Source organism: Scyliorhinus canicula, chromosome 15, assembly GCF_902713615.1.
Source record: "Scyliorhinus canicula chromosome 15, sScyCan1.1, whole genome shotgun sequence".
NCBI lineage: Eukaryota > Metazoa > Chordata > Chondrichthyes > Carcharhiniformes > Scyliorhinidae > Scyliorhinus > Scyliorhinus canicula.
The window spans coordinates 87,061,698-87,079,339 of record NC_052160.1 but is presented as its reverse complement, the minus strand read 5'-3'; the positions used below and the strand labels follow the sequence as shown (position 1 = coordinate 87,079,339).

Here is a 17,642-nt window from a genome sequence, read left to right as displayed (position 1 = left end):
AAACCGGAGCACCCGGAGGAAACCCACGCACACAGGGGGAGGACGTGCAGACTCCACACAGACAGTGACCCAGCCGGGAATCGAACCTGGGACCCTGGAGCTGTGAAGCATTTATGCTAACCACCATGCTACCCTGCTGGACCGACGCCCTCTATGCAATCGCGGACCGCTACATCACCTTTCCCGAGGACCAAGCAAGTCAAGACTCACGAGCCCGTGGATTTGCCAATGTGGCCGGGATACCGAGGGTTCAGGGGTCAATCGACTGTTCACGTCCCCATGCGCCCGCCTGCTGTGGACAAGGAAGTGTTCACAAACAGGAGGGGGACATACTCCATTAATGTCCAGGTGGTATGCGACCCCCACATGAGGTTCATGAACGTCTGTGCAAGGTTCCCAGGGAGTGTGCATGACTCCTACATACTAGCGCAGTCGTTCATCCCTGCGATGTTTGAGGGACGTCCCCCCCGGCTGAGGGGCTGGTTGCTAGGCGACAGGGGTTATCCGCTGAGGTCTTGGCTGATGACGCCTATACGGACGCCTCAGACCAATGCGGAAACACGATACAACGAGGCCCATGCAGCAACCAGGGGTGTGGTGGAGCGCTGCCTTGGCCTCCTGAAGATGAGATTCATGTGCCTGGACCGCTCCGGAGGGGCCCTGCAGTACCAGGCCGACAGGGTCGCTCGCATTGTAGTGGTCTGCTGTGCGCTGCACAACATCGCGATGCAGAGGGGAGATGACCTGCTGCAGGAGGCGGAGGGAGAAGCTAGTGGCAGTGGTGCCAGCACAGAGGAGGAGGAGGAGGAGGAGGCGAGGGAGGAGGAGGAGGAGGAGGAGGAGGCTGGCGGAGTGGCGGGCGCAGAACGCAGACACGACCCAGGTGCTGGTGATGTCCAGGAGGCGGCACGACGGACCCGGCAAGGACGGCGGGCACGCGACGCCCTGGTGGCAGCACGGTTCACGCATCGCATGTGACGTCCCCGATGAACACCAAACCACCACCTGCATCGCTAGTCATGCAGAGGGTCACAACACAACTGCCACCACCACAACCCCCCCCCCCCCCCCCCCTCAGTGTACACTGCTCCACTTCGACATGACGCTTATCACTGGGTACAGACGGAATGGCACAACATTGATGGCTGTGTCAGCGGATGTGATCAGTGCCATGTGGAATGATGACAGCCCGCTCTGCGAAGAGCTGTGAGCTCAGAATCGTTAGAGAGAGTCTGACCCATGGCAATAGCTGAACCATCCACCTTGGTGGCCGCTGAGTTCGTCACTGACACTCCATCACGTGCCCGCGTGGGCTAGCTGTGGGAGGGGGTAGGGGCAGGGACTGCACACCCGGCACCGAGGTTTCACCACCCGTCACCCCCAGCGACACTCGGTCACCATCACGATTCCTGTGGCTGTGGAACAATCACACGGTATTACAAGTAAGGTGGAACAGTGCGTTTAATATTAACAATTATTTACAGGTGCCCTAGCCCCAACAACTAAACTGTGCCCTTCACCCGTGCCAACTTACTCAGTGTCTATCTTAGTTGCCTTACGGGCCCTACCACTACGTCTAAGTGACTCCCCAGATGATACAGCAGGAGTGGAGGAGGATTGCTGCGAATCGCCCCCCTCGACTCGTTTCTCCTTGGCTAAGCGTTTCCTGGGGCGACCAGGCCTTGATGGGCCAGGCTGCTCTGCGGGCGTCTCGGGTGACATTGTGCCACCCTGCTCTGCCTGCTGCCCACCCGATGCACCAGGGATGGGACGGGGGGAGGCCGAGAATTCCGGGACGTCCCGTGATGGAGTTAATGGGACGGGCCCCGAAACCTCCTCCTCCCTCGGGGAGCCCGGTGGCCCCCGGGCCTCACTTTGGGACAGAGGTGCGAGCGGGGAGGTGCCCCGTCGCACCACCGACACCTGGCGCTGCCAGTCCTGGAGGCCTGCAACGGTATCCACCAGGATCCGAAGGTTTGCAGAGACGGAGTCCAGGGAGTTAAACATTCCCACCAGGGACTGTGCGACCTCAACCTGTGTGTGCACGACGCCATCCAGCACATGTGTCAGGCGGTTGATGGTCTCCGCGACCGACTGCTGCGACTGTGCTATCGACTGCTGCGACTGTGCTATCGACTGCTGGTACTGTGCCATGGCGTGCTGGGACTGGGCCATGACCTGCTGAGACTCGGCCATGGCCCGCAGGGCGCCGGCAATGTCGTTTAGGCTCTGGCACATTGCTGCCTGTGAGAGGGCAACCCTGTCCAGGGCCGAGGATGACGCGTGCACATTAACCCCAACGTCTTGCATAACCTGACCCATTGCCTCCACCGCGGATGCCACCCGTGCGGTGTCGGACTGGGTCTCTGCCATGAGCGGCACCACTCCCTGCTCTTGGACGCGGTTCGACTCCTCTAACAGCGTCTGCAGAGCCAGGAAGGCAGCCCTCCTCCCGCCATTGTTTCCCTGGGTTTCCTGAGGCATCGGCTGTGCGGGTGGGTTGATAAACTCCAGGAACTCAGAAAACGTCTGGGAGCCAGCTGCATCCTGGGCCTGGTCTGGCCTCCGCGAGTCCGGGCCCTCTGTTGCTCCGACCTCCACCTGCTGTACCTGCTCAGCTGTGATGTGCCAACCAGACTGTGCCCCAGGAGACTCATCACTAAATAGGCCCGCCGGGGTGTGTGTCTCTGGGATGATGGATGTGGTGGGAGAAAGCAGTGCCGCAAGCCCGACGCTCTCAATGTTTAGGGCCTCCTCCAGGGTGTGGGGCTGCTCAGCGACAGGAGGGTTGTCCCTGGCCATTTCTGGTGGTGGTGGACTTCGAACCCTCTGTGCGTCCTGGTCCGCAGATTGGGTTGGGGCGGATAGGGCTGCCCGCTGATCGGGCACCCTCTGTTGTGAGGCCCCGGGTGAGGTGGCGGCAGATTCCTGTGTCCGTCTGGAGGCAGACGGCCCTGGTCGTTCGGCATCACGTCCTAGGGAAGAGAATGAGACGGGATATTTCGATTTGCTTGGCAGGCCGCTGGACGGTCCCAGTGGGCAGGGTTTGTGAAGGGACAGAGGATGGGGGAGGTGTCCCAGTGGGCAGGGTGTGTGAAGGGACAGAGGATGGGGGAGATGTCCCAGTGGGCAGGGTGTGTGAAGGGACAGAGGATGGGGGAGGTGTCCCAGTGGGCAGGGTGTGTGAAGGGACAGAGGATGGGGGAGATGTCCCAGTGGGCAGGGTGTGTGAAGGGACAGAGGATGGGGGAGGTGTCCCAGTGGGCAGGGTGTGTGAAGGGACAGAGGATGGGGGAGGGGTGAGTGTTTGTCAGGGAGGGTTGTCTCACTTGCAGTTCCGCCAACCTCGCATTGCGCGATATCGCGGGTGGCAGACCCCCCAACAAGGTCCAGGGCCCTCTGTTCAAAGGTGCTGAGGGGGTGCAGGTTGGGCGAACCCCCTCCAGTCTTGTGCCGCTCACGGTGGTTATGAGCGGCCTTGGCCTGTTGGGGGAGGGAACATAGGTAGATCATTACAAAACGGTAGGTATCAGCAGTCCGTTCAGATACTGGCACAGTTTGGGGGGGGCAAGTTGTCATAAGACGATTGCATCTCTCCTCGGGGCCAGAGCGCTGGGTCTGCGACAACTTTGTGAACCATCGTCAAATAACTCTGCCCCAATCCCCCTCCCCCCCCTCCCGTGCCGGGGGGGAGGGGGGGGGTGCTTAAGTTAAGGGGGAGGGATGGTTGTGACTAGGGGGCACCCTCATGGCACTTACCCTGGCAGACCTGGTGAGGTCGTGTAGCTTCTTCCTACATTGCTCAGCTGAGCGAGGGGTCTGCCCCACAGCACTGACGGCAGCAGCCACGTCACGCCAGGCCTGGCGTACCGCGCTGGCAGGTTGGCGATGCCCTCTCCGCGGGCGGATGATGCCCCTCCTCTGCTCCACGGCATCGAGCAGCGCCTCGACGTCAGCATCAACAAAGCGAGGAGCAGCTCTCCTCGGCTCCGACATCCTGCCCGACAGATTCTGTGGTCGCCCGCGCCTTTTTACGGCGTCGGGCGGCGTCACGTGGCCGTGATTGTGTCGTCGTCGCGTTCCGTCGTCATCACGCACGTAATTGACGCGGCCGCGCTACTAGCCCATTTCCAGGAAGTGAATCCGTCGGGAAATGAAGCCTTCGCGACCGTCGTAAAACGCTCCCGATTTTTACGACGGTTTTACGACTTTCCGCGGGTGCGGAGAATTTCGCCCAGGGTCTATGATTGTGTTGAAATCACCCCCCATAATCAAATTGTGTGAGTCTAATTCCGGAATTTTACCCAACGCATGTCTCATAAATTCCACGTCGTCCCAGTTCTGGGCGTAAACGTTCACTAGCACCGCCCGAGTCCCTTGCAGCTTTCTGCTAACCATTATGTATCTGCCCCCCTTGTCTGCCACAATATTTCCTGCCTCAGAAGCCACCCGTTTGCTGACCAGGATTGCTACTCTTCTGGTCTTTGAATCCAGCCCCGAATGGAACACCTGGCCCACCCACCCTTTTCTCACTCTTGTTTGGTCCGCAAGTTTTAGGTGCGTCTCCTGTAGCATGGCTTCGTCTGCCTTTAACGCCTTTAGGTGCGAGAACTCGCGAGCCCTCTTGACCGGCCGATTTACGTCCCGCACATTCCACGTGATCAGCCTGGATGGGGGGCTAACCCATCCCCCTCCCCTGCCGATTAGCCATCTCCCTTTTTCGGCCAGCCACGAGCCCGCGTCTCCCACTTACTCGAGCTCTCCCATTGGGCCCCCCCCGACTGTCCCTTTGTTCCCCCATGTTGGTTCCTTTTCTGTCAGCAAAGCAGCATCCCATCTCACCCACCGCCCTTAGCAGCCCCGTGATCTCAAACCCCCAAGTCAAGCACCCGCTTGACACTGGCTCTCCCCCCATTACGCTTCCATGAGTCAGCTGACCCATGCTGACCCCAGCCGCTCCCATCTCTGTCACCGATTATACAGATGCCTCGTTTTTTCGGGCCCCTCCCTCCCTGTGGAAGGCCCAGCTTATCTGCTTCAACGACCCCCAAAGAACATTTCCCTCTCCCCACAAAACAAACAACAAATGCTGAGCACAAACCCAGAAAAGAAACGACTCCAGCTGCCAGGTGGGCAGCCCTACGTGTAGGGCCCCTCTCCTCCCTCTGCGGCCGAGCTCTACAAAAGCCGAAAACATGGCCGAAGACACAGAACAAACAAAAATAAGAGGGAATAACATAGTGTCGCTGCCTCCGGCTACTTGCCAATTAACATCCCCACCAGAGTAACGTCCCAGTGTGGCTGTCCTTTAGGTTGAGTCCAACTTTTCTTGCTTGATAAAGTTCCACGCCTCGTCCGGTGTATCAAAGTAATGGTGGCGATCGTGATACGTGACCCACAGCCTCGCCGGATGCAACAGCCCGAACTCTTTGCTGTGGAGGGCTGCCTTAGCCCGGTTGAATCCAGTGCGCCTCTTGGCCAGTTCTGCTCCCAGGTCCTGGAAGATGCGGATTGCGCTGTTCTCCCACCTGCTGCTCCGCTCCTTTTTAGCCCATCGCAGGACTCGTTCCTTATCCGAGAAGCGGTGGAACTGTACCACCATAGCCCTCGGCGGTTCATTTGTTTTGGGCCTCCTTGCAAGGACTCTGTGCGCCCCATCCAGTTCCAGAGGTCGAGGGAATGCTCTTGGCCCCATCAGGGTCCCCAGTAACGTGGTCACGAACGCGCTCATGTCCGACCCCTCCGCACCCTCAGATAGGCCGAGAATGCGCAGGTTTCCCTGGACCTGTTTTCAAGGTCTTCCAGCCTCTCCTGCCACCTCTTATGTAGAACGTTGTGCACCTCCACTCTGACGGCCAAGCCCAGTATTTCGTCCTCATTATCCGAGACCTTTTTCTCAATCTCCTTGATCGCCTTCTCCTGCATTTTCTGGGTCTCAACCATTTTCTCCATTGGAGCCAGCATCTCCATTTTCAGGTCAGCAAATCAACTTCTAAGGAACTCCTGCTGCCGGCGACCACTGAGCCCACGCTGCCTGATCCGAGCCGGCTGCCATTTTCTGTTTCCGCGCCCGTTCTTGCCGCTTCTCGTTGCTCATTTGTTTAGCCATCCTGCTCCTGGTCCCCTCCATAAACTACTGTGGGGAGCTTTCTAGTGCCATTTGCCTGGCGATTTGCGCCGAAAAGGGGCCGTCATAGCTCCTTGAAAGGGTCTGTTGGTCCATTAGCGGCGGGAGATGCCGAAAATGCGACCTACCCGCACATGGCCGCCACCGGAAGTCCTATCTCTTCAGACTCAATACATAATCTCCCGCTACTGTCCTTGATCGGACCCACCCTCGCTCTAGTCATTCTCATATTTCTCACATATGTGTAAAAGGCCTTGGGGTTTTCCTTGATCCTCTCCGCCAAAGATTTTTCATGCCCTCTTTTAGCTCTCCTAATCTCTTTCTTCAGTTCCCTCCTGGTTATCTTGTATCCGTCCAGCGCCCTGTCTAAACCTTGTTTCCTCAGCCTTACATAAGTATCCTTCTTCCTCTTAACAAGACATTCAACCTCTCTTGTCAACCATGGTTCCCTCACGCGACCATCTCTTCTCTGCCTGACAGGGACATACATATCAAGAACACGTTGTATCTGTTCCTTGAACAAATTCCACATTTCAATTGTGTCCTTCCCTGACAGCCTGTGTTCCCAATTTATGCACTTCAATTCTTGTCTGACAGCATCATATTTACCCTTCCCCCAACTGTGAACCTTGCCCTGCTGCACGCACCTATCCCTCTCCATTACTAAAGTGAAAGTCACAGAATTGTATTCACTATCTCCAAAATGCTCCCCCACAAACAAATCTATCACTTGCCCTGGTTCATTACCAAGTACCAAATCTAATATGGCCTCCCCTTTGGTCGGACAATCTACATACTGTGTTAGAAAAGCTTCCTGGACACACTGCACAAACACCACCCCATACAAACTATTTGATCTAAAGAGTTTTGACTCAATATTCGAGAAGTTGAAGTCACCCATGATTACTATCCTGTGACTTTTGCACCTTCCCAAAATCTGTTTCCCAATCTGTTCCTCCACATCTCTGCTGCTATTGGGGGCCCTATAGAAAACTCCCAACAAGGTGACTGCTCCTTTCCTATTTCTGACTTCAACCCATATTACCTCAGTAGGCAGATCCTCCTTGAACTGCCTTTCTGCAGCTTTTATACTATCTCTAATTAACAATGCCACACCCCCACCTCTTGTACCACCCTCCCTAATCTTATTGAAACATCTATAACCAGGAACCTCCAACAACCATTTCTGCCCTTCTATCCAAATTTCCGGGATGGCCACCATATCGTAGTCCCAAGTACCGATACATGCCTTCAGTTCACCCACCTTATTCCTGATGCTTCTTGTGTTGAAGTATACACACTTCAACCCATCTCCTTGCCTGCAAGTACTCTCCTTTGTCAGTGTTACCTTCCCCACTGCGTCACTACATGCTTTGGCGTCCTGAACATCGGCTGCCTTAGTTGCTGGACTACAAATCCGGTTCCCATCCCCCAGCCAATTTAGCTTAAACCCTCCCGAAGAGTACTAGAAAACCTCCCTCCCAGGATATTGGTGCTCCGCTGGTTCAGATGCAACCTGTCCTGCTTGTACAGGTCTCACCTTCCTCAGAATGCGCTCCAACTATCCAAATACCTGAAGCCCTCCCTCCTACACCATTCCTGCCGTTCAACTGCACTCTCTCCCTATTCCTCGCCTTGCTATCACATGGCACCGGCAACAGACCAGAGATGACAACTCTGTCTGTCCTGGCTTTTAGCTTCCAGCCTAACTCCCTAAACTCGTTTATTACATCCACACCCCTTTTCCTACCTGCGTGTTGGTACCAATGTACACCACGACTTCTGGCTGCCCACCCTCCCCCTTAAGGATTCTGAAGACACGATCCGAGACGTCATGGATCCTGGCACCCGGGAGGCAACAAACCATCCAAGAGTCTCGCCTGTGCCCACAGAACCGCCTGCCTGTACCTCTAACTATTGAATCCCCTATAACTAGTGCTCTCCTAATCTTCCCCCTTCCCTTCTGAGCCCCAGAGCCGGACCTCGTGCCAGAGACCCAGTCACTGCAGCCTTCCCCTGCGAGGTAATCCCCCCAACAGTATCCAAAGCAGTATACTTATTGTTGAGAGGAACAACCACAGGGGATCCCTACACTGACTGCTTCCTCCTCTTCCCACCTCTAATTGTTACCCAGCTACCTTTGTTCTCAGGTGTAACTATGTCCCTGTAGCTTCTATCTATCACCCGCTCAGTTTCCCGAATAATCCTCAATTCATCCAGCTCCAGCTCCCTAACACAGTCTGTGAGGAGCGGGAGATGGCTACACTTTCCGCAGGTGAAGTCAGTAAGGACACTGGTGGTCTCCCTTACCTCGAACATTCTGCAGGAGGAACATTCCACTGCCCTCGCTGCCATCACCTCTAATTAGTCTCCCTGTAAAAAAGAAAAAAAAAGTAAATAGCTTACCTGCTCACAGCACTGAGTCTTTTTTTAGGTTAGAGGAGGAGGGACGGTGGGAAACACTACACGTGTAGTGTCTCAGGTTTCCTCACCGTTCAAATTTACTGGGTAATACAACCTTCCCAGGTCACCCTGAAGTGTTGGCTAGTGTAGACTTGAGAGATGAACAGACACTTCCAACACTGATGAAGGTTCAACTCAATTTTATTAACTACTTCTAACTAACTAACACACGATGACTGTGGGTCATAAGAACATAAGAACATAAGAACTAGGAGCCGGAGTAGGCCATCTGGCCCCTCGAGCCTGCTCCGCCATTCAATTAGATCATGGCTGATCTTTTGTGGACTCAGCTCCACTTTCCGGCCCGAACACCATAACCCTTAATCCCTTTATTCTTCAAAAAACTATCTATCTTTACCTTAAAAACATGTAATGAAGGAGCCTCAACTGCTTCACTGGGCAAGGAATTCCATAGATTCACAACCCTTTGGGTGAAGAAGTTCCTCCTAAACTCAGTCCTAAATCTACTTCCCCTTATTTTTAGGCTATGCCCCCTAGTTCTGCTGTCACCCGCCAGTGGAAACAACCTGCCCGCATCTATCCTATCTATTCCCTTCATAATTTTAAATGTTTCTATAAGATCCCCCCTCATCCTTCTAAATTCCAACGAGTACAGTCCCAGTCTACTCAACCTCTCCTCATAATCCAACCCCTTCAGCTCTGGGATTAACCTAGTGAATCTCCTCTGCACACCCTCCAGCGCCAGTACGTCCTTTCTCAAGTAAGGAGACCAAAACTGAACACAATACTCCAGGTGTGGCCGCACCAACACCTTATACAATTGCAACATAACCTCCCTAGTCTTAAACTCCATCCCTCTAGCAATGAAGGACAAAATTCCATTTGCCTTCTTAATCACCTGTTGCACTTGTAAACCAACCTTCTGTGACTCATGCACTAGCACACCCAAGTCTCTCTGAACAGCGGCATGCTTTAATATTTTATCGTTTAAATAATAATCCCGTTTGCTGTTATTCCTACCAAAATGGATAACCTCACATTTGTCAACATTGTATTCCATCTGCCAGACCCGAGCCCATTCACTTAACCTATCCAAATCCCTCTGCAGACTTCCAGTATCCTCTGCACTTTTCGCTTTACCACTCATCTTAGTGTCATCTGCAAACTTGGATACATTCCACTTGGTCCCCAACTCCAAATCATCAATGTAAATTGTGAACAATTGTGGGCCCAACACAGATCCCTGAGGGACACCACTAGCTACTGATTGCCAACCAGAGAAACACCCATTTATCCCAACTCTTTGCTTTCTATTAATTAACCAATCCTCTATCCATGCTACTACTTTACCCTTAATGCCATGCATCTTTATCTTATGCAGCAACCTTTTGTGTGGCACCTTGTCAAAGGCTTTCTGGAAATCCAGATATACCACATCCATCGGCTCCCCGTTATCTACTGCACTGGTAATGTCCTCAAAAAATTCCACTAAATTAGTTAGGCATGACCTGCCTTTTACGAACCCATGCTGCATCTGCCCAATGGGACAATTTCTATCCAGATGCCTCGCAATTTCTTCCTTGATGATAGATTCCAGCATCTTCCCTATTACCGAAGTTAAACTCACTGGCCTATAATTTCCTGCTTTCTGCCTACCTCCTTTTTAAACAGTGGCGTCACGTTTGCTAATTTCCAATCCACCGGGACCACCCCAGAGTCTAGTGAATTTCGGTAAATTATCACTAGTGCATCTGCAATTTCCCTAGCCATCTCTTTTAGCACTCTGGGATGCATTCTAAATGATGCTAACTTAAACTAGAGACCTAAGCCTTGTCCGAACCAGTTGATTCTCTCAGCACGTTGTGTGAGTCTGTGCTGGGCTGGATGATTTCTTGTTACACTGAGAGGCAGCACCCAGAATGAGCGGGAACCGTGGTGCCCTCTGCCTTTATAGTGTGTGTATTCTAACTGGTGATTGGCTGCGGTGTTTGTACATGTTGATTGGTCCCTGTGTGTGTCCATCAGTGTGTGTCTGCACCATGATATACTGGTGTATATTATGACACACCCCATGGCCGACTTCCGGTTTCCTGCTCCAAAAAAGTAAGTTAAAAATCAAAAACTCAGCTTACCTTCCAGCTCTTCCCTCTAAAAATCGCCCCCCTCTCTGCCCGCTCTGCTGGATGAATGAGGAGAATGAACCTTATGGTGTATGATGGCAGATAGTGCCCAGGAGCATATGTATGTACAATAATAATCTTTATTAGTGTCACAAGTAGGCTTACATTAACACTGCAATGAAGTTACTGTGAAAATCCCCTAGTTGCCCCATTCCAGTACCTGTTTGGGTATACTGAGGGAGAATTCAGAATGTTCAATTCACCTAACAAGCACGTCTTTCGGGACTTGGGGGAAACCGGAGGAAACACATGCAAACAATGTGCTGACTCTGCACAGACAGTGACCCAAGCCGGGAATTGAACCCAAGTCTCTGGTGCTGTGAAGTAACAGTGTTAGCCACTGTGCTACTGTGTCACTTCTATGCAGCTGGTTCATGTCTTGATATCAGAATAATACTCTTGTTTCATCCTTACATTTCAAATCAAATCAGTTTCAAAGGATTGCCACAATTCAAATGACTTGTTTGGCTGTGAACCGATTTCAAGCAGGAGAATTGTTCTCTGATCAACAATGCTAATTCTATTATGTTATTAAGAAACTAAACTATAGGACACAGCTTTTACATCTGTGTTTATTTCTCACAGAAAAAGGCATGAAAATCTCTCTTCAGATTGCAATATCCTATTAGCAGAGAAAGAAACTTTTTCACATGACCTACATGCCAGAAATGCAGAAATTGAAGACCTCCAAAAGAAACTAGAAGTAGGTGACATAATTTATCAAGTAATTTATAGCAAGCTTTTGTGGCATTTTAAACTAATATAATGAGCTCCAGTATGCTATTGACATTTAATTTTTGTAAGCATGCCTCAGGAGGGCCTGAGAGAAACTAAAACCCCTTAAAGCCAGCCTGCATCTTTAAAGGAGAGGTAAACCGTGACTGGAGCAGCTCGTGAGGTTTGTTTTGGAACTTTTTTTGATGTGGAAAACTGCTTAATAATGATGCAGTTCAGGGGAGAACAGGCTCTAAGATTTCGAACACAGCACTGGAAACCTTGGTTGAGCAAGTGCTGAGTAGAAGATGTACTTTATCAACAAGGGGGCTGGATTCCTCCAGCCAAAGTCTTAAGAAGGCAATGGGACCAGCCAACTGCAGTAGTCAATGCCACAAGTCCAGTCTCATCGATCTGCATGCAGTACTGCGAACGGTTCAAGTGACCTCATTGATCATGAATAGTCAAGATTGATGAATGCTAGTTTTTTTGTGATTCATGTTGTCATGGGAATGTCCCTTTAAGAAATGTGTGTTGATCAAATAGCTTCAGTGATGCCATTGTGTGGGTGGAGCTGGACTGTAGTTCTGACTTTTACTTTCGTTTTGAGTTGGGAGCTGTTTGTGGCTCTGTACTTTACTTTTGGTTTAGACAGCTGGGAGCTGCATTCAGACAAAGAAGGTTTATTTTGGTCCCTCTCTCCATCTGTTAAAAGGTGTCCAGATCACTTTATGATGAAAAAGTGGTACCTGTTTTCTGTAAAGAATTCAAACCTACTGTTTTGTGAAAAGGGATTGTCTGATTTATGAATGTTGTTACTTGAGTGAATCAGTAAAAGGGAAGTTATTAAGGGTTTAAATATAGAGTATTGTAGCTGTGTGGGGTTTGTTATGTTTGTAGTTGATAAAAATGCTTATTGTGTGTGTTTATAAAATGTTAACTGAATTTGTAGAATAAACTTTGTTTTTGATTTAAAGTGCTTAAGGCCTCTGTTGCATAACACCTGAATCTTAGGCCCTTCTGCTCCTCATAACCAAAATCTATAACAGTTGTAGGTCAGGTGACCTCCATGATATACTTTGGTATTCCCTAAACCCTGGCCCATAACAATGTATAAAGACAATGAAATCCCTCTTTACTGCCTCATTCTGCACTTTCTCTCCATTTAAATAATATAATGTTTTCATATTCTTCCTGCCAAAGTGGGCAACCTCACAATTTCCCACATTCTATTCTATTTGCCACTTTTTGTCTACTCAGTTACCTGCCTACATCCCTTTGCAGACTCTTTGTATCCTTCTCACATCTTGCTTGCCTACCTATCTTTATATCATCAGTAAATTTAACTATAATACAGTTAGTATTTTCATCCAAATAATGAATTTAGTTCATAAATATTGAGACCCCAGTATTGGCTCCTGTGGCACAAACTCATAATTTGTCAATCTGAAAATTACCCATTTATTCCAATTCACTGCATCCTGTTAATTCCTATACCTATGCTAATTTATCATCACCAACACCATTAGCTCTTATCTTGTATTGTAATCTTTCATTTGACACTTTATCCAATGCCTTTAAAAAATCCAAATCTTCTACATCTACTGGTTCCCCTTCATCCTCTTGACATGTTACATCCTGAAAGAAGTCTCATGAATTTGTCAAACTTGATTTCCATTTCACAAAGCCATGATGACTCTTCCTGATAGTGTTAAGATTTACTAAATACCCTGCCTCCTTAATAATGGATTCTAACTTTTATGACATGGGGAAGAGAACTAAACTGAACTCCTTTATTATTTGCGCTGTCTGTCCTTAAGCAGGATTGTTTTAATTTTTGACATAGACTTTGACATGGGGCTGGATTCTCCAATCCCCGACACTGAAATCGCATTCAACAAGGCGGCGGAGAATTCCCGATGATGCCTAAATCAGGGGGGAGGGTGACGCTGCTTTTGGGATGCTCCGCCCCCTGAAAAGCGGCATACTCTAGGAGTACGACGCACGCTGTATCCATGTCCCGCGATGCTCCGTCCCTGACCAGCCGAGTTCCCGACGGCGTGAGAATCTGGTGAACTGGTGCAACGACAATAATCTCCCCCTCAATGTCAACAAAACAAAGGAGATTGTCATTGACTTCAGGAAGCGTAGTAGAGAACATGCCCCTGTCTACATCAATAGAAACTAAGTAGAAAGGGTCGATAGCTTCAAGTTCTTAGGTGTCCAGATCACCAACAACCTGTCCTGGTCCCCCATGCCGACACAATAGTTAAGAACTCCCCACCAACGACTCTACTTTCTCCGAAGACTAAGGAAATTTGGCATGTCACCTATGACTCTCACCAACTTCTACAGCTGCACCATGGAAAACATTCTATCTGGTTGTATCACAGCTTGGTATGGATCCTGCTCTGCCCAAGACTGCAAGAAATTACAAAAGATCGTGAATGTAGCCCGATCCATCATGCAAACCAGCCTCCAATCCATCAACTGTCTACAATTCCCGTGGCCTCGGAAAGGCAGCCAGCATAATTAAGGACCCCAAGCACCCAGGACACACTCTCTTCTACCTTCTTCCGTCAGGAAAAAGATAGCAAAGTTTGAGGTCATGTACCAACCGATTCAAGAACAGCTTCCTCCCTACTGCCATCAGACTTTTGAATGGACCTACCTCGAATTAAGTTGATCTTTTCTCTACACCTTGCTATAACTGTAACATTATATTCTGCAGTCTCTCCTTCCTTCCCCATGGACGGTATGCATTGTTTGTACAGCATGCAAGAAACAATACTTTTCACTGTATACTAATACATGTGACAATAATAAATCAAATCAAAAATCTCATGGTCTCACCCATCATGAACTCGATCCGCGGGCAGGGGGTCTTTATTCGGGGCTGGGGAACTGTGGGGGATGGTCCGGGGCTCACTTGTGGCCGAAGGGGGGGGACTAATTTTGCGGTCCGGGTCCCCGGGCTGCATCCGCCATGAAGCACGGGGCAGCTGCTGTAGGCTGCTGCCATGCACGGCCACGGACCCAACAAGGCTCTGGGCCCTACCGGCAGCTAGAGCTGGGATCTCTACGCTGCCTGGCTGCTCGCCCCCACCCCGCTGGAGCAGGGAATCGGTGGTCATTTTGCGCCAGTTTTCCTGGCGTAAAACACCACCGTTTTCACGCCGGTGTGGGGACTTAATCCCTCAAACAGATAATCCAGACCATGATTTCCCCAACTCTCTATGAAGTCAATTTTAAAATGACTTGCAGCGAAATCCTTCAGGTTAAATCAGAAGTATTGCTTATTCATACATTTATGTTGCCGCAACTACATTTTCCCACATAACCAGACAAGAAGATAGGAAAGGAAAGAGAGAGCTGACAACTAGGATGACTTTAAACAAAAAAAAGACAAGATAGGATTATTAAACCATGTTATTGTTAGAATCCAGAATGTCAGTCCACTGAGGGTTAGAATTCACGTGGGTTCAACCAACTGAAAGTGTTAAAATCCTTCAAAGTTGGTGATGACACAGTTAAAGAGGAAAATATTAGAGTCCATTATAAAGGATGTAAGAGGCTGGTTTAGCACAGGGCTAAATCACTGGTTTTGAAAGCAGACCAAGGCAGGCCAGAAGCATGGTTCAATTCCTGTACCAGCCTCCCCGAACAGGCACCGGAATGTGGCGGACTAGGGGCTTTTCACAGTAACTTCTTTGAAGCCTACTTGTGACAATAAGCGATTTTCATTTTCATTTCATTAATAGCAGAGTATTTAGAAAATACATAATGTCGTCAAGCAGAGTCAGCATGACTTCATGAAGGGCTTCATGAATGTTAAATTTCCCTTCAGTGTCCAAAGACGTATAGGTTAGGAGGGGTAATGGGGATATAGTGGGGGATTGGGCCTAGGTAAGGTGCTCTTTCAAAGGGTCCATGCAAACTCAATGGGCCAAATGACCTCCTTCTGCACGGTAGGGATTCTAAAAATCTTCGAGTCTATAGATGGAATATATTGTAGGTAAACGTGAAGTTCTACACTCTGGTAGGATGAATAAAGGAGCTGGATATTATTTAAATACTGACAGACTGCAGGAAACTACAGTATGGAGGGATTTGTGGTTCCTCATGCATAAATCACAAAAATCTAGCATGTAATTTTAGCAGGTAATTGGGAAGGAAAATGAAATGTTGGCCTTTATTTCAAAGGGAATGGAGTATAAAAATAAGGAAGTCTTGCTAAAACTATACATGGCACTGGAATACTGTGAATAGTTTTGGTCCCCTTGTCTAAGAAAAGATCTAGAACCATAGAATTCTTACAGTTCAGAAGGAGGGCATTCAGCCCTTCGAGTCTCCATCGCCCTCTGAAGGAGCTCCCTACCTAAGCCCACTAACCCACACTTTTCACTTTACCCCACCTAAACTGCACATCTTTGGACATTGAAGGGAAGTTTAGCATGGCCAATCCACCTCACCTGCATTTCTTTGGACTGTGGGAGGAAACCGGCGAACCCGAAGGAAACCCAAAGAGACATGGGGAGAACGTACATACTACACATCCAAGGCCGGAATTGAACAGAGGTCCTTGGCACTGTGAGGCTGCAATGCTAACCACTGTGCCACGTGCCACCCTGGCATTGGAGGCAGTCCAGAGAATGTTCACAAGGTTGATCCTGGTTATGGGGGGATTTTCTTATGAGGTGAGGTTAAGTGGGTTGGACCTGTACTCATTACAGTTCAGAGGAATGAGAGGCAACCTTATTGAGACATTTAGGATTCTCAGTGCTTGACAGGCTAGATGTTGAGAGGTTGTTTTTCCTTGTGGGAGAGTCTTGGACCAGAGGGCATAATCTCAGAGTGTGGGTGGCCTATTGAAGATGTAGATGAGGAGGAATTTCTTCTCTAAGAAGGGAGTGAATCTATGGAATTCTTTACCGCAGAGAGCTGTTCCCCATTACCCCTTTAAAACAGATTGTCCAAAGTACAGCCCGTGGAGCTGCAGCTCTCGAAATTGCACCCACATCAGTTTTCAAAATCCCGGTCAGAGAGGTGAGTTTCAGTGGAGTTGCTCCTCATATCACGGGCCATTTTTCTCTTCCTTTTGCTTCCAAAAGGCAGACTAGTAAGCCTATAAGGCGCAAATGAGGGAGAAAAACAGCGGCCGGAATTCTCCGTTTGGGACACTATGGGTGGGGTTTCCTGTTTCTGAAATTAAGTGTTGACGTCGCACAGAATCGGTGGACTCTCACAACAGCAAAACTGGCGCCACACTTGGATCGATTCTGCTACTGCTAAGGTGGCAATGGCAATCAACACTGTGGGCACCGTCGTCCGGAATAACGAGCAGTGCTGTATAAACTGCACAACCTTCTCAGGGCGGCCTGGGCGAGTAGGCAGCACGACGTCCCTACCACCAACCCCGTCCCGCACACCCATGACCCAACCGCCACCCACCCGGGGGGTGGTCAAATCCCCATGCTGCACCACATGGCAGTACCCAAACCGACCGCCATGGTCGGGTGCCCTGGCCACAGGCCACCAGCCACCCACCTACTGGGCTGCATGCGTCGGACTGTCTAACACTCTTTTTCCATTTCACCCCCCACAGGAGAAGGCTGCGCATAACCTCCGGGAGCGGCAGAAGACAGGAGGGGACCACCGGACCTGCAGCCACTCACTGTGGCAGAACAGAGGGCCCTGAATGTCGTCGGTGGCCCAGAGGAAAGGGAGGTCGCCAAGATGGAGTTTGTGGGAGTAAATGAGACCCTGCTGAGTTGCGGTTTCCCATCACACTTCTGTCAACCCCCACCAACACCACCCCCATACCAACTCACCCCAAACTTGACACCCACCCTCACCCCCAAACGACCGTCACCCTATACCATCCCCATACTCACCAACCCCCACCCACATGCGGCTCCACGCCACCTGGGATACCCAAGCAGCAGCTGCGCCCATCCAGGCCTGGTCGCCCCAGAAGATGCCCGCCAATGGGGACCCAGCTCACAGGCAGGAATCACAACAGGCAGCCTCCGCTCCTGCTGTACCATCTGGGGAACCGCCTAGACATAACGTTAGGACCGGTAAGGCCAGAAAGCTGGACACTAGTTAAGTTGACATGGGTGCAGGGCACGGTTTTGTTACAGGGGCTAGGGCACAAATCTGTAAATATTTGTTCGCATTAAACACCTGCTATCACT

General features: G+C 50.3%; 1 protein-coding gene across 5 annotated transcripts in view; it reads left to right on the top strand.

Annotated features, from left to right (window-relative positions):
- The window catches only part of sycp1 (synaptonemal complex protein 1), a 741,816-nt gene that overhangs the window by 344,717 nt on the left and 379,457 nt on the right, over nt 1-17,642 (top strand). For all 5 annotated transcript variants that reach the window (XM_038820847.1, XM_038820848.1, XM_038820846.1 and 2 more), the window contains one exon: nt 11,317-11,434. In XM_038820847.1, coding sequence (XP_038676775.1) covers nt 11,317-11,434 — 118 coding nt within the window. The remainder of the gene's footprint in view (nt 1-11,316; nt 11,435-17,642) is intronic.